The 21,140-nt window shown below is 60.1% G+C and overlaps 8 protein-coding genes and 1 non-coding gene across 9 annotated transcripts; 4 read left to right on the top strand and 5 right to left on the bottom strand.

Annotated features, from left to right (window-relative positions):
- The first annotated feature begins 1,540 nt into the window (after positions 1-1,540).
- On the top strand, positions 1,541-4,245 carry THITE_2107875 (uncharacterized protein). The gene has a single exon (XM_003649317.1). The coding sequence runs from the start codon at positions 1,981-1,983 to the stop codon at positions 4,120-4,122; it is 2,142 nt and encodes a 713-aa protein (XP_003649365.1). The 5' UTR covers positions 1,541-1,980; the 3' UTR covers positions 4,123-4,245.
- A 279-nt stretch (positions 4,246-4,524) lies between these two features.
- THITE_2141217 (uncharacterized protein) lies at positions 4,525-6,196 on the bottom strand (the record flags this gene model as incomplete). Its single annotated transcript, XM_003649318.1, has 2 exons — positions 4,525-5,964; positions 6,086-6,196. 2 exons carry the CDS (start codon positions 6,194-6,196, stop codon positions 4,525-4,527), a joined length of 1,551 nt encoding a protein of 516 aa, XP_003649366.1.
- Positions 6,197-8,065: 1,869 nt separating this feature from the next.
- On the bottom strand, positions 8,066-9,143 carry THITE_2107877 (uncharacterized protein). Its single transcript, XM_003649319.1, has 3 exons — positions 8,564-9,143; positions 8,363-8,483; positions 8,066-8,294 (listed from the first exon to the last, which is right to left on the bottom strand). Exons 1-3 carry the CDS (start codon positions 8,822-8,824, stop codon positions 8,263-8,265), a joined length of 414 nt encoding a protein of 137 aa, XP_003649367.1. The 5' UTR covers positions 8,825-9,143; the 3' UTR covers positions 8,066-8,262.
- A 225-nt stretch (positions 9,144-9,368) lies between these two features.
- On the bottom strand, positions 9,369-9,469 carry THITE_t35. The gene has a single exon. It is a non-coding gene; the product is annotated as a tRNA-Ile (tRNA).
- A 429-nt stretch (positions 9,470-9,898) lies between these two features.
- THITE_2024308 (uncharacterized protein) lies at positions 9,899-10,602 on the bottom strand (the record flags this gene model as incomplete). The annotated part of the gene is made up of 3 exons (XM_003649320.1): positions 9,899-10,051; positions 10,127-10,252; positions 10,300-10,602. Coding segments are annotated over 3 exons (582 nt in total), but the record flags the coding sequence as incomplete, so codon positions are not given.
- A 1,088-nt stretch (positions 10,603-11,690) lies between these two features.
- THITE_2125607 (uncharacterized protein) lies at positions 11,691-12,137 on the top strand (the record flags this gene model as incomplete). Its single annotated transcript, XM_003649321.1, has 2 exons — positions 11,691-11,858; positions 11,919-12,137. 2 exons carry the CDS (start codon positions 11,691-11,693, stop codon positions 12,135-12,137), a joined length of 387 nt encoding a protein of 128 aa, XP_003649369.1.
- Positions 12,138-12,451: 314 nt separating this feature from the next.
- On the top strand, positions 12,452-14,517 carry THITE_2039882 (uncharacterized protein; the record flags this gene model as incomplete). Its single annotated transcript, XM_003649322.1, has 4 exons — positions 12,452-12,780; positions 12,840-13,245; positions 13,321-14,214; positions 14,344-14,517. The coding sequence occupies 4 exons, from the start codon at positions 12,452-12,454 to the stop codon at positions 14,515-14,517; spliced, it is 1,803 nt and encodes a 600-aa protein (XP_003649370.1).
- Positions 14,518-17,544: 3,027 nt separating this feature from the next.
- Positions 17,545-19,449, top strand: THITE_2107879 (uncharacterized protein). The gene is made up of 4 exons (XM_003649323.1): positions 17,545-17,799; positions 17,888-17,992; positions 18,070-18,520; positions 18,601-19,449. The coding sequence occupies exons 1-4, from the start codon at positions 17,638-17,640 to the stop codon at positions 18,963-18,965; spliced, it is 1,083 nt and encodes a 360-aa protein (XP_003649371.1). The 5' UTR covers positions 17,545-17,637; the 3' UTR covers positions 18,966-19,449.
- Positions 19,405-20,826, bottom strand: THITE_2084540 (uncharacterized protein; the record flags this gene model as incomplete). Its single annotated transcript, XM_003649324.1, has 2 exons — positions 19,405-20,254; positions 20,324-20,826. The coding sequence occupies 2 exons, from the start codon at positions 20,824-20,826 to the stop codon at positions 19,405-19,407; spliced, it is 1,353 nt and encodes a 450-aa protein (XP_003649372.1).
- Between the last annotated feature and the right edge of the window lie 314 nt (positions 20,827-21,140).

Consider the following 21,140-nt stretch of genomic DNA (forward strand, 5'->3'; position numbering starts at 1 on the left):
AAAATGAAGATGGAACGGCAGAGGCGAGGCCACTCTGATGCCGCGGCTTGTGCATAACTGCGGAATAATGGTACCTTTACCAGTTATGGTCCATTGGGCTCCATTGAGCTGAATGGTTTTGGCAGTGATGCGGACTATTGCATTGGTGGAAACAAAAAAAGAAACACAAAAGCCAGCTCCGCGGGATTCGCCTTGCATTTGCGCATTTGGGGATCCACCCTTGATTCTTATCTTCAACTGGTGCCCCTGATGGCTCTGCCAATGAACGGCTCACCAGGCGCAGCCTGGCGGACGAGAGCTCTGAGAGTTGTGAGGGACCCCCACGCCTGCAAAGGGCGCCTCCGCCCCGGATCAGCTCTACCCGTGCGGAGGGCCGTCAAACCTTCAACGAATCCTTGTGCCAAGCAACGACGAAACGGTCTACCTGGAACCGCCGGAGGGTCTCTTCGGGGCTGTTGAGGTTGCTCTTGGCAAGAGTGGTAGAGAAAAAAAAATAATAATAATAATAATAATAATCCATTGGTAGTTCGAGAACATTAGGCGTTGGCTCTCCCTATAACCTCCGACATTAAGGCAGTTGGGTATTCCGTGGTTTGAGCGCGGTTCCATCCCGTCTGTTTTCTTAGCTCTCTCTCCTTCCAGGCTCTGTGGTGCCAGGCGATTCGAACAGTCACTATGGAGGCGGGGGAGTATCGCATCCGTAAGAGTTTCCCCGTTCGACGTCGACAGCCGCGCCTTCCCACGTGGATGGGGAGGTCCTGTGAGACCCCCGAGGGCTCAGTGACTGACCCTGGACTCTGCTGGCGGTGGGGCGTGGAGATGAGCGTGGGGGTTTCCCGCCCCAAAAGCGCGAGTTTGGGCGCAGGTGGGGCAGTCTGGGGAAGGTGCCTTTCGATCTTTGATGAGCTCTTTTCCTGCCCAAAACCAGCTTACACTTACCCAATGAACTACTGCACTTTTGCGCCAAATCGTCTTCTTCAATGACTCTGGTTTGAGGCAGAATCAGGCCCAATCCAAATGTCTGCTGTTCGCAGCGGGTGCCTGTAGGCGGGCGGGTGTGCCGCGACTTGAGCGCACATTTTTTTTTGTCGCTTCTTCTTTCCCCTCTCCCCCCAGTTTCCGCACTTCGTGCGTGCAATCGACTGCTTGCCCCACGGGGAGAAGTTGCCGGATGAAGGCCGGCTGACTGACTGCCCCGACGCCGGCACGGCACAGAGCTAGAGCCAGAGCCAGAGCCAGAGCACGAGACATTGATTGCAACCAGACCCAGAACCCAGCCCCATGGACGCCCAACAGCCGCCGCAGCCCCAGCCCCAGAACCGCGGTGCTGGGCCCGCCCCATACAAGCGCGCGAGCCGGAAGGGTGCCCCGCGCCGCTTTGCCTGCGACTACCCAAACTGCGGCAAGCTTTACTCGAGAGCCGAGCATCTCCAGCGACACCAGCTGAACCGTGCGACTGGCCCCGTCTCTGTTTTTGTCTGCCCTCCTCCGCCCGCCCATGTTCGCGGTTATTGCTGACCTGGCTACTTGCTATGCTCAGATGCGCCAAAGGAAATCTACCGCTGCGACGTTGCTGGGGTACGGCCTTCCCTCTCTCCGAGACTGAGACACGGCTCTGCCCTTCGCCGGCGCCGGCCCGAGCCCCCAGCTTCACCAGAGTCTCATCACAGCCCCGTAGCCCAACAGTGCCGGACCATACTGACGCTGCGCGAGTAGTGCGAACAGAAATTCGTGCGCGCAGACCTCTTGGCCCGCCATCGAAAGCGCCATTCGGCTTCGTACGTCCCCAGGAACCGGCTGCCCAGCTTCAGTGCTACCACCGAGTCGTCGCCCACCACGACGGCCATCTCGCCGTCTGCAACCAGCGAAGCCCGCCCGGCCCTCACACGGGTCCCGCATGACGCCGCCATATTGCTCGGCCCGGACTCGAACTCACAGCCCTCACCGTCCTTGCCGAACCCTGCGCAGCCCCCGCCCAGGATGTCGCACAGCAACCCCGGTGGCGGCTGGCATGCGCAAATGCCCGAGTTGGCCGCGGTCAACATCATCCGGCCCAGGCCGGGCTACTATTCCCGCGACGCTCAGCGGGTCCCCGAGCAGCCCGCGCCCGTGGCCTATCCCACGACCGAGTTCCAGGCCGGCGACATGTCCCGCGAGAACTTCGCCGTGTGGCTGTTTGATCCCCACGCGCCGTATGGGGACTTCAGTGTCTCGCACCTGCCCTTCATGGACGGCGGCCTCGAGTCGACCCTCAACAACAACATCCATTACGACTACGAGTCGCTGACCAGCGGCCGGTCCCAGCTCGACACGCCCACCCGCTTCGTCGAGACCGACGAGCTGATCTCCGAGTTCCGCCGCCAGGAGATTCTGCGCTGGTTCCAGGTGTTCCGCCAGAAGCAGCCCAAGGCGGAACCGCTCGTCGCGAACCTGGTGCATGACAGCAGCGGAGACATCCCCGCGCTGAGCGTCGACATGATGCGCGACTGTCTGCAGGAGTACTGGGACCGGGTGTCCCCTCGCCTCCCCATCGTCCACCAGCCAACCTTTTCGTGCAACAGATGCTCCATCTTTCTGCTCATGGTCATGGTCGCGCTGGGGGCGATCTCGCTGCGCACCCGAGACTCGACCGGGAACCTGGCCGACTACGGCGGCTTCGCCGACATGCTCATTCTCGGGGTCAGGTCGGAAATCTTGACCGCCGAAGAGGCGCAACCGCCCGTTTCTCTCTGGGTATCGCAGGCGCTGGTGCTGCTCGAGTTCTACGAGAAGATGTACTCGTCTCGGCGACTCCACGAGCGCGCCCACATCTACCACACCGTCACGCTCACCCTCCTCCGGCGGGGCAGCCCCCTTATTGGCCGCTCCGGAAGCGAGTCGCCTCCCGAGGTGCCCTCCGCCGAGCAGCCGCAGGGTGTTTCGCTCGACTCGCACACGTGGTGGTGCCGATGGGCCGAGACCGAAGCGATCCACCGTGTGGTCTTCGCCGCCTTCATGATCGATGTGATCCACGCCGCCATGTTCGGCCACGCGGCGGACATGGCACCCCACGAGATCCGGCTGCCGCTTCCCTGCGACGACAACATGTGGACGGCCTCGAACCCGGACACGGTGCGACAACTCGACCAGAATCTGCGCATGTACGGCGTCCACCCTATCTCGTTCCTTGACGGCTTGAAGCGCGCGCTCCACGGCAAGGAGGTCAGGACCCACTCGTTCGGTCGCATGATCATTATGTCTGGGCTGCTGAGCGTCGGCTGGCACCTGAGCCACCGCGAGACACGCCTCAAAGGGCTGGACCTGACCACGCCGTCGACCGACTCGCAAGAGGCCTGGAAGAAGGTCCTGCTGAGCGCGTTCGACGACTGGAAGCGCAGCTTCGACGCTGCCCAGGGCGCGTCGGGTAACCCGAGTCTCGCTGATGCGCCCGGCTCCACTGGTCCCATCCACAGCGCGGCCGTGCTTTACCACCTGGCGCAGATCAGCCTGCACGTCGACATCATCGACTGCCAAGTCTACGCCGGCGCGAAGCGGTTGCTGGGGAGGAAGGTGTCCGTGAGAGACTACACTAACGTGGTCGCGCGGATGCGTGTGTGGGCGACATTGCCATCAACCCGCCACGCCGTGCTGCATGCCTGCAAGCTGCTCCACCGCGTGCTGGTCGATCCACGGCGGAGCGCCAGCGTCGGCGACCGCGAACGCCTGGACATCGGTTCCGGCGTGGTCAGCCTGCCGCCCATGGAGGTGCAGTCCTACTCATGCCGCAACGAGCCGGACCCACACCGGCCGTGGGTCATGTACTACGCCGCGCTGAGCGTTTGGTCGTTCGTGCGCGCGCTCAGCCCCCAGGACTCTGTCCATGATCCGCCCCCGCACGCGAGCGGCCCGTTCCGGCCGGGCAAGCCCCTGCCGGTCAACTACCGGCGCGTGGCCGCCTATCTCACCAACATTGCAAACCTGCCCGAGATGACCGAGAGCGCGGCGCTGAGCCTCAGGGATGGACTGCCGGACCTGTTGGACGCCCTGCGCTCCGTGTTTGCCGAGGCGCATTCGGAGCTGCTGCAGGAGGCGCACGAGCGGCTGGGGGTGTGCAAGGAGATGCTGGCCAACTCCGCGGGCTGAGGTGAACTTTTTCCAAACCAGTATCGACCCCCGGGATTGCCGGTCACCCGGATCGACAGAGAGTGACGAGTTAGCCACCTTTTCGGCACGGGAGAACGCGGCATGCTCTGCTGTTGCGTGCCACCTCCTGCACGCCTGCCGAGCGAGTCTCCAGGGGACCAACACTTCTCGAGCCTCCTCTTCGCCCGGTAAAAGCACCGGGCGCATTGCTGGGGTTTCTTAAGCGTCATGCTCGACTATTGAAGTAGGTAAATTCCGTGGACGCTACAACATACTATGCCCAGTATGCCGCGAGAATCAACTGAGGGTAACTAACTCAATTCCCAGGTCTATCTATGACGGAGACTGTTGCAAATCACGCCCACATATGGCGACCACCCATTTGTTAACTCGAGGGCAGACCTACCACAGCTTGAAATACCCATTCCACAAGTTCCGAAACTTGCCGGTGGGATCATACTGCTTCGCCACGCTCCGCAGCCTCGCGAGGTTCTCCTTGCCATAGCCCGCATACACATCCTGCGTCTTGCCGGCATAGTTCATGTATATATACCCGTTCTTGGACGTCGCGTTGCGCGACGCCGCGAGCGCGTCGACCTCGGCAATCAGCTCCCTGGAGCTGTTCTCGATCATGTCGTCTAGTGCCGCGCTCGACCACGTCGTCGTCACTTGCACAATCATAATGGGCCCGTCCTCGGGCCGCAGCCCCAGCGCATTTCCTCCGTTGACCTGCATCGCCTGAATGATGTTGGTCGAAATGGCCTGGTAGACCAGGTACGGCGTCACGGTGGAGTTGGCGGCGGCCGCGGCGGCCAGCAGCCGAGCCACGTGCTTTTCGAAGAGCGGCACAATGTCCAGCAGCAGCTCGGGTGTCGCAGTCGCCGCGACCGTCGTATCCCACGACGTCTGCCGGTCACCGAAGGGCTCTTCAATATCGCGCAGCAGCTGAGACGTATTTGACAACCGCGTGTTGACCGACAGCGTGGGCAGCGCCGCGTCGTGGAAGGCGGCAAACACCTCCGGCGTGGCCGTGCCGTCCGCGTGCGTGGAATGGAACTGGTCGCTGAGGACCACGTACCCGCCCAGCGCCGCGACGTAGGTCATCACAAAGTACGTATGCGCCGCCGGATGCGCCGCCAGGCCCTCCACCAGCAGCCCGTGCATCAGCGCAATTACGGTCGCGTTCGCAACGCCGGGATACACCACCGAGCTCGCCCACAAGTCGCCCTGCTCGATCACGTTCAGCTCGAAGCGCGTCACCACCCCAAAGTTCGACCCCCCGCCCCCCCTCAGCGCCCAGTACAGGTCCGCGTGCTTGCCCCCGGCCGTCGCCTCCACCACCTCCCCGGACGCCAGCACCACCTCGTACGTCCGCACATTATCACACGCCCACCCGTACCGCCCGGAAAAATACGATATCCCCCCGCCCAGCGTCAGGCCGCTCACGCCGACGGTCGCGCTGCGCCCGCCGACAACCGCCAGGCCGAGCGGGTCCAGCGCCTCGGACACGTTGATCCAGCGGCTGCCGGCGCCGACCGCGACGCTCCGCCGGTCCGCGGCCACCGCGATGCCGTCCAGCCCCGCCAGGTCGACCGTCACGCCGCCCGCGATGTTCGACCCGCCCGCGAAGGCCGTGTGGCCGCCCGCCTTGACGGTGAAGGGCGCGTCGAGGCTCGTCAGCAGCGCGATCGCCCGCGACACTTCTTGGGTGGTGGAGGGCGCCACGAAGCACGCCGGGTGCACCTCGGTCTGGCGCGCGGACCAGTAGGTGCTGTGCTGCGCGTAGGCGGGCGTGTTGGGCAGCGCGACGAGGTGTGGCAGGGCGGTCGAGAGGGCGGCGCACTAATCATGGAGATGAGGGGGGTTGGTCAGATCGGGTGGACGGGTTGGGAGGATGGGGGATGGGAATCGTGGATGGGAGAGGGGAGATAGGAGGAAATTGATGGGGGGTGTGTGGTCGTACGGCTTTTGCGCTGTTGGGGTCTGGCGAGGGCGTGGCTCTCGCGGCGGTGGGCAGTGCCAGTGCCAGGGACAGGGAGAGGAGGGCTGGCCAGAGTTGTTGTATCACTGCCATGGTGGAAGTGTCACTGATGCACAGGAATATGCTTCCTCAACCTGGGAAAGAAAGAAAAGGAGGCGCGTTACTGGAATTGAGGGCAAGAGAATATCATCAACATCGACGCCAACGTGAAGAGACCGCCTCCTTTAACTGCATCCCTTTACCCTCAGCGATGCGAACTTCCCGCGCTGCAAGACCGACAGGCGCACCGCGCCGCGCAGCTGCACTGGGAGGACCACAGCACCCTCGGCCTGGAAGTGATTGATGTCCCGCTGCAGTTGGCGATGTAGCACCTGGGCCGCGACAATGCTGACGAGCAGTGCTACCTTACTGTGTATTTGGGTGCGTCTGCCTGCCGAAAGAGATGAAATTTATTCGGGGCCCGCACTGTGAGTCCCCGGACTTGTAAAACCTCGCATCTCACTGGCGTAGTCGGACATTGTACCCCTGCAGTGCAACGTCGCCCAAGGCGGACCAGCGGAGAGGGACGTTGGCGCCTGGGAAGAACCGCGCGGGAACTGGCTGATCCGAGGTTAGCGCTGACGATGTGCAGGCATGTACACATCCGTATAGGCGGTGATGGCTGGGTGTTGGGTTGGCGCGCGGCGCGGAAGCGGCGTGGGATACGGCTGGATTGGGCATAAATTGTCCGTTAACACTGGTTATTTAGCGTCAGAGATTGTCTGAGCCTGATTGTGAGGATGCTCCGCTTGTTTACCATCAGGTGGCACCGAGAGAGAGGATTCCAGACGTCCGTGGACGTACATACATTTGAGTTCGGCATGTGTATACCTGCTCTCACGGTCGAGGCTGGTGGTTGGATCCGTTCGAGATAGATGACCTTAACTGAACTGCTCAGGAGGAACGGTGTGTGAAATGAATACGGCCCAAAAGTTGGGGGCCAACACATTCTATCCTCGTCCATTCACATTCATACATCGTAACTACACTGCAACCTCCTGTCATTCAGTCTTGTCTGGAGTTCTTTGCATCGCCTGCCGCCCGAGTATGCACTTTACGCCATCCAACCTCGGCCCATCAAATCGGTACGTAGCGCCCCATCCCTATCCTTATACCCATTTCAAATTGCCCATTCTACCCACCCGGTGTCTTGTCGGAACATCAACGCCACGGCCTTGACCCTTCATTACGAGTCACGCAGTCGAGGCAAACCTCAGCTCGCCCTGCCTCTCAAGCGTCAGCTTCGAACGCAATGGCATTGTGTCGGAGAGACACAAAATCCCACTTCAGACCTTACAACCACAATTCATAACTCATTCGGCTGACTGCGTGTCTGACACCGCCGCCGCAATGACGGGACGCTCGCACGGCATTGTCCGGGGAGACACGGGCGCAGCATGCAGGAGCGCCGTCTCCGGCAGGCCCAGACGAGGCTGCTTCTTCCAAGAGAAGGCCGAGAAATCGGGCTTGTTGTCGTCGCGCGGCTGGGAGCGACCCTTGCGTGACGGGGGCAGAGGGAAGTCGAACGAGAGGACGGTCATCGGCGCGCCTGGCGCGAGACTCGGGTGGCCTTCGTAGATGGCACGACGGCGCGGGGAGAGGCTGGGCCGTGTGTCCTCCATGTTGTAACTTGTCGGAGGCGGTTTGAGTGACTGTGACGAATGGGGAAGATGGTATGGCGGAAGGAACGGGAGCTGAGGGGGATCAGCCGGCTTGTCTATATGCATTTGCGCGAAGTATCATTGCTGGTGGGCTTGGCAGTGGTTTGCTCAGCGCCTTTTCTTTAGTTCGGGGTTGCCGTGTGTGATGTCGGGACCCGGTGCCCCAGTTACAGCACGCTTCTTTGTCTAGCATGTATTGTCATCCCTTCTTCAGCTCAACAGGAGCCACTGAGTGAGCAGTGGGCCTCTTTGTTCGCATCTTTCCAGGTTTGCCCGCCTTGGGGCAACACCCGCGTTTCAACTGGGTTTCTCCTCGCAGCTAGAGACAGACAGACAGGCAGACCACCAGACGGTGCTTGAAACCTAGAATGCGCGGAACTCACAACTCAATAAGCCTCAGCCCCTCCATCCCTTCCACCCCAAACGCCGTCACTCCGTGGCGAGTTGCGTGTTGTTCACTCACTCCTTTATCTCCCTTTTGTGAAACACACCTGCAGCACCGTTAGTTAGGGCCCCGGCCTACCACAGCGCGGATGCACCGCCATTGTCTGCGCCATACCTGGGATCTCGGGCATCCAGTCGGCCCGGCTCTTGCAGAAGAACTCGCCCTTGGGCGGGATCCTGTCGGGCTCGTCCAGCGACCCCCACATGACGTAGCGGAACTTGTCGGCCGCCTCCTCCTGCACACACAAAACCCACCCATCAGCAACGCCGCTACATCAGCTCCCGGCCCCCCAAGCTTGGTTAGCAGATAACTTACGCCATATTCGCAGATGTAGGCGCCGCAGTTCTCGCAGAACTCGCGCGTCACCCCGTTATCCTGCTTGTGCTTCCGCGGGCTGCCGCGGTCGTACCGGAACGCCTGCACGGGCACCTTGGCCGTCAGGCCGTAGTTGGTGCCGAAGGCGCGTCGGCAGCTGCGGCAGTGGCAGAGCGTCGTGCGCGCCTCGTCGGGCGAGCCGAGGTCCAGCGAGTACTGCAGCCGCTGGCAAACGCAGCGTCCCTGCATGTGGAGGGTCATGGCGCGCTGTGCTAGGAGGAATAGTGATGGTGGTGCTGGCTGTTGGTGTGAGACCTTGTGTGAGAGTTGGAGGCTGGGTGTTGGGAATCGTGTCTGTTTCGTCGTTGAGAGGAGGCTCGCGCTTCGCAGGATGAGACGTGATATGGGCATGCTCAAGTTGGGTTGGATTTGTCTGGGCGAAGTTGTTTAGGGGGACTTCACGCTCAAGGGATACTGGAGATCAAGCCCCTGGCGGCTGGGTGGTTCCTGTGACGTCAACCATCTCAGCCTCACACCTATTGTACTGTACTCCCTTTCACTCGCTGAAGGACAGCCAGAGCCGTTTCCACATCAGGCGACAAACCAGAAAAGACCTTCAGAATCAAATGAGCAGCAACTCATCGAGTCTTTGCCACCAACCCTTGGGTCTCCGTCACGGTCGACAACACCATCAGCATCACCTCAACGCCTGTCCAACATCTCATTCCAAAAAGTGCCTATCAAGAGGCCCCCTTATCGCCATTGTGGGGCATTGTCGCCCTCGACATTTTCAAAAAGCAGACGATGCCCAGTAACAGGATTGAACTGTTGACCTTCGCATCACTCAATATTGCAGACAATTCCGCGATATTAGTACGACGCTCTAACCAGCTGAGCTAACCGGGCTATTCCTTTACTAGGTAGCGTGGTGGCCTGCATCGCCCGAGCGGCTCAGATTCTTAGCGAGAATGCCTGGTGGAACCAGCTATGCGCAACCGGCTGGATCCTGCTGGACTCGTGGGCCTATGTTCATGTTTCAGTCGTGTCTTGGAAGCCGCGAAGCATACCTCCGCGAACAAGTGTCATACGTCGTCAGGGCTCCGCTCCGGCTGTCGGCTGTAATTCCGTGTCGTCGACCGCCTTCCCCGTCTCCCTGTGCCACGCGCGTCGCAACTTGCGGGCCGAGGCAATCCAAATTGACGCCAAGGACTTGAACGCCGTGTCGGTCCTCATTTCTGCTCTCTTCTCGCCACGTGCAGGGCTGTGGAAGACATTTAGCGTCCTCAGGAGTATCCGCACCGAAGTGGTAGGAGCTGTGGCCCAGAGATGCCGGTTGATGTAAGCTTTGATCTCGCGGCGGTCGACAAACATCATGAGCCCGCCCGCCACGAGATACGTGAGGATGGAGACCACGACTGTGGACGCAGCATATTGGCCTTTCAAGCTGGACAAGTCCTGATTGGTAAGGATGTCAATACTGAAAACGGCCTAAGAAGAGAACGTGTTATTTCGCATGCCCAGTGTGTTGATTATCCGTAAGCTCGAAGTGTTCGTTAGACCTACCGTGACGAACCCCAGCGGCAGGTAGAAAATGGTGAGAACGGTGAATATTATGATGTATCGGTTCATTGACGTCGTTTTGGACGCCTCCAATAGTGTGTTGACATTGAGCAGCCGCACGTCACACACCTTAGCACGTCTTCTTGCCAATTGGGTCGGTGAACTTGTTCGATTACCCCATCGCGTAGACCCCGAACCTCGTTAGTCTTAGCCTCGATGCGCTTTAAAAGCCGATCCTCAAGCGAACCGAAGTCATCCATCAAGGTCTTCCAATTTTCACCCACCGTCTTGGCGGATTCCGCCTCGTCGATTTCGGGGTAATCTCTCAGGACGTTGGACTCGACGCCCCAGAATCCTCCATACGACGCGCGAAGTTTCTCGACATCGCGTCTTGTCTCTTTGATCCACATAGGAATGATGAGAAGCAGTTGGAGGAGCTGAAAATACAAGCGGGACTGGGACAGCGAACAGTCGAACATGAGGTCTTCTGCCCGGTCTGCATCGAGGCAGCGCCCTACGAGTTGTGGCCGAGCAGAGGTGTGAGCGAGGCGACTTGCGTAGCCGCGCGTGCAACCGTGGGTTGCAGCTGGCTGATGATACTGAAACAGAGGCGGGCCGCGGGCCACCCACCGGCACAAGCGACGGTGGTAGAGGAGAGAGGGAACGGTGAAAAGGACAGAGCAGCAGTGTATGAAGAAAGGTAACAACTATCGTGGTAACGGACGGCCCTACATGTACGACAGATGTGGTAACTTTGTTCAATGATCACACTGAAAGCGGGCGGGCGTTCTGGACCGGGTCGGGCCGTTGACCGGGAGAGCCGTGATCGGGCACTCCGGGGTCCCGAGGGACATCGCCAGGGCAGGCCGATGATGGGTTAGGTAGCCGAGACGGATGTGCTGCTCGGGTGTGACCATCCACAGAGCCTCTTACTTGGTAGCGTACAGGAACAAAGAAGACCAGGCCAAGACCCATGGGTAAGGTAGGCACGTGTGTGGATGCACAGTATGGGAGGCCGCGACGGTGCGAGTTGACCTGAGGAATCGGGATAGAATTCCGTGAGTAAACAGGATAGAGTTCCGACTTTTCTTCCCGACCTGGTGCCACCAATAATCTGGGGTAGAGCCGGCTATCTAGTGTATAGGAGGCTAGACGTATTAGTATTGTAGAGAGATTTCCTGTGCATACGAAAAGACTCAATATTTAGGCGATTTAGCTACGTTATATTCAGCACTGTAGTCGACTAAATCACAGCAATTGTTCTGGCTCGGATCGAATACCCTCCATTCCCGCTGCCTTTCGCTTGCACTACTCATCCCCGCAGTCGCATTCGGGACAGGTACTCCCCCGCCCTTCTGCGGCTGGGTTGATCGACCAGGTTGCATCCCCAACAAGTGTACACAGTACCACGCTGCCCACCTCTAATCTTGCGACAAGCTTCCCCGCAGCAATTGTAGACATTGGACTTGCATCTTGGAATCTGCAGAAGGAACGGCGGATTCTCTCCCGTCCGCCGACAAAAGAAGGGAATAGCAGTTACACTAGGTATGTCCGCACACCACCCCGAATGCGACCAAAATTCGTGCTGGGGTTCGTGCTGGGGCCCTATGCTTTTCTGCTCGGGCACTCTGCTATCATGTCAGTCTCGTTGGGCCTGGCAAGCCTGGCCACGGTCGACCGTGCCTGGCTCAGATGGTTCCCCGACGTGACATCGGCCGTGCTCACGGCATCTAGTGTACGCGTACACTACGGTACATAGACCAGGTACACAGGATGCCAGTGTAGTGTAGTGTAGTATCCCGGTTTCCCGGCGAGCCAATGGCCAACGTCGACGAACTACACTAACTATCCCCAACATCGGCCCTCGCAACCGAGAATGGAGATGCCCGTCGCCCGGACGACGTTCGCTTTCGGGAGCAGGCGCGAGGCGGAGATTCGCCCTGCAATATTGCCGGGAGCCCTGCCGCCCAGGGAGCTGGTGCCGGAAAGACTCGCCGTTGTTGTTACAATCTAGTGTATTTTACGGATAGAGTGCATCGAATATAGCCACGAACTGGTGTCGTATCCATGCAGGAACCACGCGACACGCAGGCATGCGCACAGGCAAAAAACGGGGGTTGCCCGGGTAGCATCCCGGCCGACGGCACCCAGTGCTGTTCTGGAAATGTCGCCGACAACCCTCCTTCCACTCGCTTACTGCGCCATGTTCGCCGTCCGCTGAATAGTTAAGGCTCCCGCCCGCCCGCGATCGACACCTCGCTTGCGTCATCCCGCACGTCTTCAATTCTTTGGTTTCGCTTCTGACACGCCAGAAGCACCGGCAACGACATGCAGGGCGGCGTCTTACGGTTCCTGTGCGGTGCGCTCCTGCTCACCCAAGAGCCAGCGTTGGCCGCTGGTATCGACAGACAGAAGTGGGTGTTGAGGAGGGAAAGCGGGACGAACTATGCCTGCAAATGCTATCCCGGCGACACCTGCTGGCCCGACAGCGGCCAGTGGCAGAAGCTTAACGCCACCGTCGGCGGCAACCTGCAAGTCGACATCCCCCCGGGCGCGCCCTGCTACAACACTTTCAAGGGCCCCTTGGGCGACGTCCAGACGTACAACGCCGACGAGTGCGCCACTGTGACGGCCAACTGGACCAGCGAGCAGTTCCAGTACGTTGCCTCCCAGCGCGTTGTCCTCCGCGCGCTCTGATGCTGAACCTCCGTCACAGGGTCGAGCAGCCGGCCGCCGCCCTCTGGACCTACTTCACCAACGACACCTGCCGGCCCACGACCAACCCGACTGACAACTGCACGCTGGGCTACTACCCGGTGCTGGTCATCATGGCCAAGACCGTCGCCCACATTCAGGCCGGCATCAACTTTGCGCGCGAGAACAACCTGCGGCTGATCATCCGGAACACGGGCCACGACTTCCTCGGCCGCAGCGTTGGCTGGGGCGCCCTCGTCATCAACACGCACAGCTTCCAGGACATCAAATTCACCGACACGTGGCAGGGTGCCTCCGGGTACAACGGCTCCGCCGTGACTGTCGGCGCCGGAGTCCAGGCATTCCAGGTCCTGAAGCAGGCCAACGCCCTGAAGCCGCCCAAGATCATGGTTACTGGAGAGTGCGCGGTAAGCAGCACCGGTCCTCACGGTTGATTTCTCAGGCGCTGTGGCAGAGCTGACAGTCATTGGGGGGCGGGCCAGACCGTTGGCGTTGCGGGCGGCCTCGTCCAGGGCGGCGGGCACGGCCCGCTGACCAATCTCTACGGCTTCCTCGCCGACACGGCGCTGGAGTTCAAGGTGATCACGGCGGACGGGAAGCTCACGACGGCCAACGCCAAGACCAAGGCGGACCTCTTCTGGGCGCTCCGGGGCGGCGGGCCGGCCGCCTTCGCGGTCATCGTGGAGGCGACGTACAAGACGTTCGACGACCAGCCGAGCGCGGGCGTCAGCTTCGACATCGACGCCAGCGTGACGACCAACGCGACGCTCTTCTGGGAGGCCGTGCGCGTCTTCCACGGCCACAGCGCGCGCATGGTCGACGACCACGGCCTGTACGTCTACTGGGAGCTGGGCACGGCGGGGCAGAACCTGCACGTGCACCCGATCGTGGGCGTCGGCATGACGGCGGACCAGCTGGCCGCGGCGCTGCAGCCGCTGTACGACGACCTGGCGGCCCTCGGCGTGCGCCCCGCCGTCACCACCCGGGCTTTCCCCACCTTCTACGACCTGTACGAGGCCATGTTCGAGTCCGAGGTGGCCGGCAACTCGGCGCTGACGGGCGGGTGGACCGTCGCGCGCGCCGACGTCGCCGCCAACAGCACGGGGATTGTCGACGCCTTCCGGACCGTGCTCGGTGCGGGCTCCTTCATCATCGGCCACATGTGGAGCGCCGGCTACGGCCTGCCGCGCGCCGAGTGGAACGCCAGCGCCGTCAACCCGCGCTTCCGCGACGCCGTCAGCAAGGTCATCACCGTCGTGCCGGTCGCCGGCAACGCGCCGCTCGCCGAGAAGGCGGCCGCGCAGGACAAGCTGACCAATGTGGTGGACGCGGCGCTGCGCGCGGCCGCGCCGAATGGGTGCGCTTATGTCAATGAGGTGAGTTGACTTGCTTCTTTTCGTGTTGACCTGCTGCTTTCTTGAGGTAAACATTGCAGTGGCGGCGGCGGCGGCGGCGGCGGCAGTGGTTTGGATCCATATGATTGAGATTGCTGACTCGACGCGCAGGCCGATCCGTACCAACCCAACTGGCAGAACGCCTTCTGGGGCACCAACTACCCGGCGCTGCTCAAGATCCGCCAGAAGTATGATCCCGACGGCCTCTTCTATGCCGTTTCCACGCCGGGCACCGAGAACTGGACGCAGATCGAGACGGACACCAGGCTCTGCCGCAAGCTCTGAGCTCGCATGCCCGCGGATGGAGGGATGAAAATGCCGGTCTGGGGGTTATTGCTCGGCGGCGAGTGCTCCCGCGGCGTGGTGATGTGCAGACACTGTTGCGTCTGAAAGGATCTGTATTTGGGTCCCGTTCTTTTTACAGCTCTCAGCTGGCTTTCATAGTGAAGCCGGAAGGACCATAACGGCTAGTTAGTGCTCGAAACAGCATGTAGCTGTCCAATCAGCTTTATGTGTCTGTATCCTCTGTACGGAATACAAACCTTGCCTATGGGAGCACCCATGCCGGCGGGTTCGGTACAGCTAGTGTAGCGAGCCTGATCCTGCTGACCCCTCGACCCGGCTTCATGACGGCCCCTCCATTTCCCTACTCGACGTGATAACACACGCTCGCGAGGTGATATATGGGTTGGACCGCAGCGACCGCAGCGCATGTAGTATAGGGAGTGCGGGGAAGCGCGCAAGATGCGAAGAACATCCGATGGACCGAAGTTTGTACCAAGAAAGGCTTGTCGCAGCCTGTGACAACGACTTGGGGGCGGACGAGTGGCCAGCTCACACCGCATCCAAGGCGAAGGCATCAATATCGACATGCGGGAGGATGCTCAATGCCCGACGGCAGCAGGGTCTTTTATCCATAGTGTGCGCAGCAGCAGCATGGTTGGAGCCGTGGCTGGTTTCCCGAGGTGATGTGATGGATCTCCCTCTTTGGGTACCGCTGGGCAATCTCGCGGGTCCAATCTTGGAAAGTCTTGGGACGGAGGGATTCAGGCATCTTTTTTATTTTTCTGCGTGAGTGTGGAACATTAACCAAGCCCAGGACCGACCGCTGGCTTGGCAACTGTGCCACAATTTGCAATGCCAAGGAACCTGAAACCGGAAGGCGTTTCTTTCGAAGTCTTTTCGGCCTGCCGGTGAGTGCAAAACACGAGTGATATCGGATCCTAGAGCACGGTTGTGTAGTGTAGACAGCTTACCGCTGGGGCACCGGATGGACGGGTTGATGGCCGAGACCAACGTACTTGAAGTGATGGCCATTTTTCTTCTCTTCTGGGCGTCATAGCGGGGCGGGCGAGAACCGAAATAATGGGGGGGGGGGGGAGTGTGGGCTGACGTTCGTTGACAGCCTCCCTCCCGGATCGAGTGTTCCAGCCGGGAGCGATCGAGATTGGCTCGCTTGTTGCTAGCGAAGGGCTTCCCATCATATCCGTGCTCGAGCCGAGTGCATATCCCCGACGGGCCCAAGTTTTTTCCTCGGGGAGCCCCGGAAGCGCCAAGCAGAGCTGCGCTTGGGTGAAGTGTTTACCTTCGCCAATTTTACGCCTTCGAGTTTGTGGCGGCTGCGTTCCATTGTGTCCAGATCCTTGCCCCGAACCCCTGTGCGCGCTATCATATTGCCCGGCCCCCCAGGCCTTTAACTATTAGCCAGAGCGCAATTCGCGACCAAGGTGACTACACTAACTGCTTAACTAACTATTTCAGAGACTTAACTACTATACTATAGCTCGCGTCGCCGGCCCGCCGCCCACCAAGCTAACCATCGCGCTATCTTGGTGGGCTGGCGGGCCTCAGATCGGGTCCGATATTCCTAGTGTAGTTCCCCGGTAACTTGGGTCAGTGGAGAACAGATTACCCAGCACCAGCTTGCTTAGAAAGAACACCGATTCCGCAAGTCGATTCGCCAATCTCGGACGCTCGCCAAGAAAAAGGCTGCCTTGGTTTTGCAACTGCAACATCCCCCGCGTGTTCGGCGGGCCTCGGCTGGTTCCGTCTTGCGGCACACAAGGACACCTTTTGTTTGCCTTATGCATTGTCTCCCAACACATAACTGCACATCTCGGCTCTCTCCGCGTGCCTGCAGTGAGTGACCTGAGAGATCCATCTGACGCAGGAAAGCAAAGCGGAAGTTGCCGGATCGGGCCGTCGATGCCCCTCCCATTTTCCGACTGGGCGGGCATCTTACTCTCCTTGGGTCTCCTGGCGAGTCAAAGCGAAACAGTCTCAGTCTGGCTGGCAACAAGGCCTGGGCATTCGATCATGGGGGCGCTCCGGCGGAACCATGGACCCTTCTTATACACTGCGGCCGGGCGGTCTGTTGTCGGCTTTGCGAGCGACAACTCGCGCCAATCATGAGGGCCGCGGGCCTGACGTGACGGGCGAGCGACCTACGCCGCCTCGGCGCATGCATGACGGGGGCCAAAGGAAAGGAGCCACAGCAACTGGCGCCACTTCAATCACCTGCAGCGATGTCTTCCCTGCTGCTGCCTGCCTTTCCGGGTGGGAAAAAGCCCACTGAATCTCGATGGGATCCCGCTGTGCCCCCGTCCCGCGCGCCGCGTATGGCGCAGGATTCGAGAAGTGGGAGGTCGGCCAACCCTGTCGGCGAAATCCAGTTGAATGCTCGAGGTAACCAGGCGGTTTCCTCGTCTCGCCCGTCGGCCGTCTCTTAGATTGGACTTGGCCTCTCGCTTCTTCCCGCTGAGGAGAGCCCGTTTTCCTCCCCTTCCCTGCCCGTTGCTCGAACGCGACTCGCGGCGATGTTCATCTGCACCAGAGCCATGCCGACCCGACAGGCGCCCACTCGCTAAGAGAACCCCTTCCCGCTTGTCAGTGGGCTAGTGTGGCTTTGAGACAGAAGGCTGTCTGGCGGACTAAACAACAAACGCTGCCGCGAGTCTCGGGCGTCTCGCCCGACCCGAAGCTCTCGCCATGGCTTCGGCCAGGACCTCGCCGGATCCCTTGGCCGTGTTGATGTCGTTTCCGGCATGCGCCGTGAGTCCCCTGAGTGGACTGGTGAATCGAGTCCCGAATTCCGTGGCTGACCTTTCGTGACAGCGTAACTGCATGCTACAAGCCGCCCATCAGGCGGTGGCGGCCGGCCGTACCCCGTCAAGCGATATCTGCGCTGCGCAGGACCCGGCGACTGCGCAGACGGTCGAGACGTGTATCAGGGTAAACTGCACGGTGAGGGAATCGCTGGGTAGGACCCTTTTTGCTTTTCTCTTTCTTTTGTGTCCCGACCGTGGTCATGCGCAGATGTTGCCGGCATGCACCCCCTGAATTGACCGGTGCGCCAGTTTGCTTACACGAACGTCGTGCATCCGTCCAGCCACACAGAACATCACAATGACCTCGTGCGGCGTCGCTCCCTACATCGACCACACATACATCCCCGTCCTGGCGGTGTTCCTGGCTCTCGCCGTCGCGGCCGTGTTCCTGCGCTTCTTCAACAAGTTCAAGACGACGGGGAAGTACGGCTGGGATGATTGGTTTCTGCTGCTGGCCCTGGTATGTACGCCATGGCTACTTATTTCTTCGCTCGTGTCTTGCGGACGGCTGACATCAGGGCGGGTTGGGAGCGCCGCGGGGTGTCTAGGCTGGGTGTGTTGCATACAGCGCCATCGCATTCGAGGAGACCAATCACGGGCTCGGCACCGACGTGTGGGCTGTTGAGCCCGACGACATCACATATCTATTCACCGTAAGCAAACCAGCGAGCCAGTTCAGCCAGCCAAGGAGCCCGTTTCTCGGCTAACCGCGACCCGGCGCGCCTCTCAGGGGTTCTACATCAGCATGCTGATGTACGCCGCGTCTCGCTTGTTCATCCGGCACTCCATCATCCTCTTCTACCTGCGTATCTTCACCATAGGCAACCCGCGCCCCATCGTCATCGGCACCATGGTCGTCAACACGGCGCTCTCCGCCGGCGTCGTGCTCTCGGTGGCATTCCAGTGCCAGCCCGTCAGCCTGTTCTGGACCCGCTGGGACCTGCAGCACGAGGGCCACTGCCTGCCGTCCATGCTCGTGTTCTGGAGCGGCGCGATCGCCACCATGGTCATGGACGTCTGGGTCATCCTGCTGCCGCTTCCCTACGTCGCCCGACTGCAGCTCTCGCTGAAGAAGAGGCTGGGCGTCTCCTTCATGCTAGCCATCGGCGTCAGCGTCGTTGCGTTTAGCATCTTGAAGTTCTTGGCTGTCAACAACATTGACAAGGCGTCGAATCCGACCGGTAAGGTTTGTCTTGGTTACTGGTGATTTACCGGTGTATGTGCACACAATGGGAGAGGAGAGGCCTGACAACTTCAACAGTAAGCTTCGCTCGCGTCGGGATATGGTCGGCGCTCGAGATCGACCTCGGCGTTCTCTGCACCTGCTTGCCCTCGATGCGCCTGCTGATCGGCTCTTACTTGACCAAGTGGGGATGGGTCGGGGAGGAGGATTCCGTGCGCAAGGCGCCTCGCATCTCGTTCAGAAACAACCACTCGAGCGGTCGAACGAGGGCTACCCCAGGATCGACGTTCCAAGGGAGCTGCGACTCGCAGTCGAGGATCCGAATCACCACCACAATACAGCAGAATGCCTCGCCATCTGAATCCGAGACCTACCTTCCGCTACACTCGATCGAGCTTGGGACCCACCAACAAGGCGTGGTGAAGGTGCAGGCATGGTCGTGAACGGAGGAGGGTTTAAACATCCAGAATATTTGAATTGATCCTCTACTGTACGAGGCTCCGCGCCGCGGAAGGTCCTGGGGCCCGCATCTAGCGGTTCCCTAGGTGCAGCTTCTGCTACACCGTTGCTTTCTTGCATAAAGAGCCCGAAGCAAACAGCCAGGTATACCAGCCGGTAACCCTCATTCCCAGGCCAAGGCCAGGTTCAGGTCACTGGTCCAAGGGGAGTCCGCTTGGGAAAGATATCATCGTGAGATAAGTTCTAGAGGAGATACCCATTTAGCATAGCATTGATCTGCAGCATTAGAGGCGGCATCCTGGCTGGGGAGGAAAATGATCGGAGACCGATCGACGGCCGTCCGGCCCGGCATGACGCGCCTCAACCGGGAGCGTTGCTTTGATTGCGCTTCACTGAGGAAATGATGCCACGTTGTGGGCTGTGTTAGGGCGACACGCCTCCCCTTCTCCGCCATCGCCGCGCTTTTTCCTCCAAGAATGGCTGCCCAAGGATCAGCTTAACCGCGGCGTTCTCACAAACGTAGCAAACGATGCTGAGCGGCGGAAACCGTCCGTCTGCCTGAGGGCCGGCGTTCCACTGGAGCGTCGCCGTCCCCACGCTTTTCCCAGGGCGGCGGGTCCCGAAATCGAAATAGACCGTCTCGAGCATTGACTCGGGCTCTCGTACGTCCAAGTCGAGCCGCCTGGCCTCCGCCAGCGAGACAATGTTCGCTTCCAGCGTCGGGGCCAAGAACGCAGTGGTATAGCGCAACGAGCCCTGCTCTGTCCCGACGTACCCGTCGATGCTTCCAGTCACATCCTCGTCCCTGAACCGCAGCGTCTTGACTGATGGTTGAGCCTCAGCAGGTTGGTCCGCCGCCGCGGATCGATTAGGCGACAATCGCGACTGCCGCGGAGGGACCCGTCGAAGCGGTCGGACGGGACCCGGTATGGGGTTAACGGCCGACGCCGGGCGCGAAGACGACGAGGTCGGGATTGTTACCGTCATGCTGCGGCTTGGCTGCTGCCCCCTCGTGCCATCTGGTCGATTAGACGGCCCTTGGGGAGAATTGAGAGTCCGTTGGGAACCCGAAGATGAGGACTGCACGGAGTCGGGAACCCTACCGTGCTTGTACATGCTCCTTCCCAGCTCCAGCAACGGGTCTGGCTTCTCCAGATCAAGTGAAAAAGAGCTATATAGCCCGAGACCCTCGCGACCATATTCACTCGGCAGCTGAGCACGCAGCCGCTCTATTGTCTTCAAATGGCGCCGGATCCGACGCCGCAGCCACCGACTGTATGCAATCCAAGAATGAGTGACGGAGTCATGTCAGGATGGAGCGCAACAGCCTGGGTAAACTCACACTTCATCTTTGTTGCTGAGAACGCTATCTGCCAAATTCATTACGTCTTCGAGCTGGGCGATGTCGACGAGTAGGCTCAGCGTGCTTTTAACACTCTCCATTTCGGGAGAGAGCTGCATGATTGAAGATCGTCTGAGAAGCCACTTGATGCTCGCCAGCACCACTGAGCGGCTCTCCAGGCCCATCACCTGGTCCTGGGTGGCTCGGAGACGCCGCTGGACAATGTTCGCCTCAGTTCCGATAATATCGAGAATATTTTGGCGTCTTATGTATGTCACCACGGATGATTCTTGGTTGCGGTGGAGGTGTCGAGACAAGATAAGCTGGGCGAGCTCAACCGCATCTGAAAAGGCCTCGACTTGATTAGCGAAGCGTTCCACTTCAAAGCCGGCGGCTCCAGCATGGCGAGCAAATTGAGATAAGGTATCAGCGAAGCGCCACCCGGCCTTGGCGAGCTCGAAGATAGCTGCTATCCCGCCTGCAACGGCCAAGACCTCGGCCATTGTCCTTGTTCGATCTCCAGGATGCGTGCTGAAGTGCCCGACGGCTGGTTGAGTGTCAACAGTGGACGCGACAGACGGCCATGAGATGGATTCTCACAGATTCCCGTCCAAATATTACCTACCCAGCCTGCCCTACCCCTCATCATTGCGCCAGACGCCAACGAACGCACTGCCATTCTGGAACGACTGGTCAACCCACAGCCTTGCTGCAAGGTGTGGTTGCACAGACGCGGCTCTCTCGCAGGCTTCGCGCCATTACGAAGAACTAGTGAATATCTCAGTGCTCCGTATTGGCCCGGGCTATGGTGCTGCTG

Source organism: Thermothielavioides terrestris, chromosome 1 (genome assembly GCF_000226115.1).
Source record: "Thermothielavioides terrestris NRRL 8126 chromosome 1, complete sequence".
In the NCBI taxonomy this organism is placed as follows: domain Eukaryota; kingdom Fungi; phylum Ascomycota; class Sordariomycetes; order Sordariales; family Chaetomiaceae; genus Thermothielavioides; species Thermothielavioides terrestris.

Excerpts from the sequence above, each read along its gene's own strand:
- THITE_2107879 (XM_003649323.1), top strand. The coding sequence starts at position 17,638 with ATGACCTCGTGCGGCGTCGCTCCCTACATCGACCACACATACATCCCC. Across the intron at positions 17,993-18,069 it reads ACATCACATATCTATTCACC|GGGTTCTACATCAGCATGCT; the intron begins GTAAGCAAACCA and ends CGCGCCTCTCAG. Across the intron at positions 18,521-18,600 it reads CAAGGCGTCGAATCCGACCG|TAAGCTTCGCTCGCGTCGGG; the intron begins GTAAGGTTTGTC and ends CAACTTCAACAG.
- THITE_2107875 (XM_003649317.1), top strand. The coding sequence starts at position 1,981 with ATGTCGCACAGCAACCCCGGTGGCGGCTGGCATGCGCAAATGCCCGAG.
- THITE_2107877 (XM_003649319.1), bottom strand. The coding sequence starts at position 8,824 with ATGACCCTCCACATGCAGGGACGCTGCGTTTGCCAGCGGCTGCAGTAC. Across the intron at positions 8,484-8,563 it reads CCTACATCTGCGAATATGGC|GAGGAGGCGGCCGACAAGTT; the intron begins GTAAGTTATCTG and ends TTGTGTGTGCAG. Across the intron at positions 8,295-8,362 it reads CTGGATGCCCGAGATCCCAG|GTGTGTTTCACAAAAGGGAG; the intron begins GTATGGCGCAGA and ends ACGGTGCTGCAG.